Source organism: Arachis ipaensis, chromosome B06 (genome assembly GCF_000816755.2).
Source record: "Arachis ipaensis cultivar K30076 chromosome B06, Araip1.1, whole genome shotgun sequence".
In the NCBI taxonomy this organism is placed as follows: Eukaryota; Viridiplantae; Streptophyta; class Magnoliopsida; order Fabales; family Fabaceae; genus Arachis; species Arachis ipaensis.
This window is the reverse complement of record NC_029790.2, coordinates 133,905,809-133,906,590: the sequence shown is the minus strand read 5'-3', so window position 1 is coordinate 133,906,590 and position 782 is coordinate 133,905,809. Positions and strand designations below refer to the sequence as shown.

The 782-nt window shown below is 32.6% G+C and overlaps 1 protein-coding gene across 1 annotated transcript in view; it reads right to left on the bottom strand.

Moving 5' to 3' along the window:
- Nucleotides 1-782, bottom strand: part of LOC107647722 — a 4,301-nt gene that overhangs the window by 2,667 nt on the left and 852 nt on the right. The window contains exons 3-4 of the mRNA XM_016351775.2: nucleotides 429-716; nucleotides 92-253 (exon numbers count right to left, since the gene is read on the bottom strand). Coding sequence (XP_016207261.1) covers nucleotides 92-253; nucleotides 429-716 — 450 coding nt within the window. The remainder of the gene's footprint in view (nucleotides 1-91; nucleotides 254-428; nucleotides 717-782) is intronic.

Genomic DNA, 782 nt, shown 5'->3' with positions numbered 1-782 from the left:
TAACATTTTTTTTATATTAGTGACTGATTTTGATAACAAATTTTGGTGCACACGGATAATATGTTTGTGTTATGAATGAATAATGAATTACCGCCCATCCAGATTGAACAGATTCAAAGTGAAGATAAGAGCCAGTGAGGAGAGAAATCTGCGCAGTGCTGAATTCATCATCTTTCTCAACAAATGGCCAGCATACATTTATGTCTGCTTTTGCTCCCAAGTACCTGAACCCTACTGCGAACAATATTGCCTTCTGTATATATGCATCATATGTTTTTTCGTTTGTTATATATTAGGTACATGCTATTGTGTCTATGCATGATTATATATATAATTTAAATTTAATTAAACAACTATATAAAATATTTTACACTAATATTGTCAATATATTAAAATTAAAATGTATGTAGTATTTGTAATAGACTCACAGAGTGGTTTCTTAGCGGTACATAGGAGTCAAGATTCTCATGAACTTGTCTAGAGGGAGAGAAGCTAGGTTTCTTCCTTCCATATTCTTCAATTGAAGGAGCCTTAAGCATGTCATTCTTTCTTATTCTTCTAATAGGTATTGTTCCCTCTGGACATGTTCCACTTTTCTTCCATATTTGGGAAGTTAACACCCTCAATGATAATGAATCTTCAGCATCCTTTGTTTTGCTTCTACTTTTGGTCCATTCAATAGGTTCCTTCTTTGCTGAATTTTTAGTGGGAGCCATCTGATTAATATGTAAATAAATGTACTAATTAGTAGGTAATGTAATGCACCAAGGATGTGATTATTT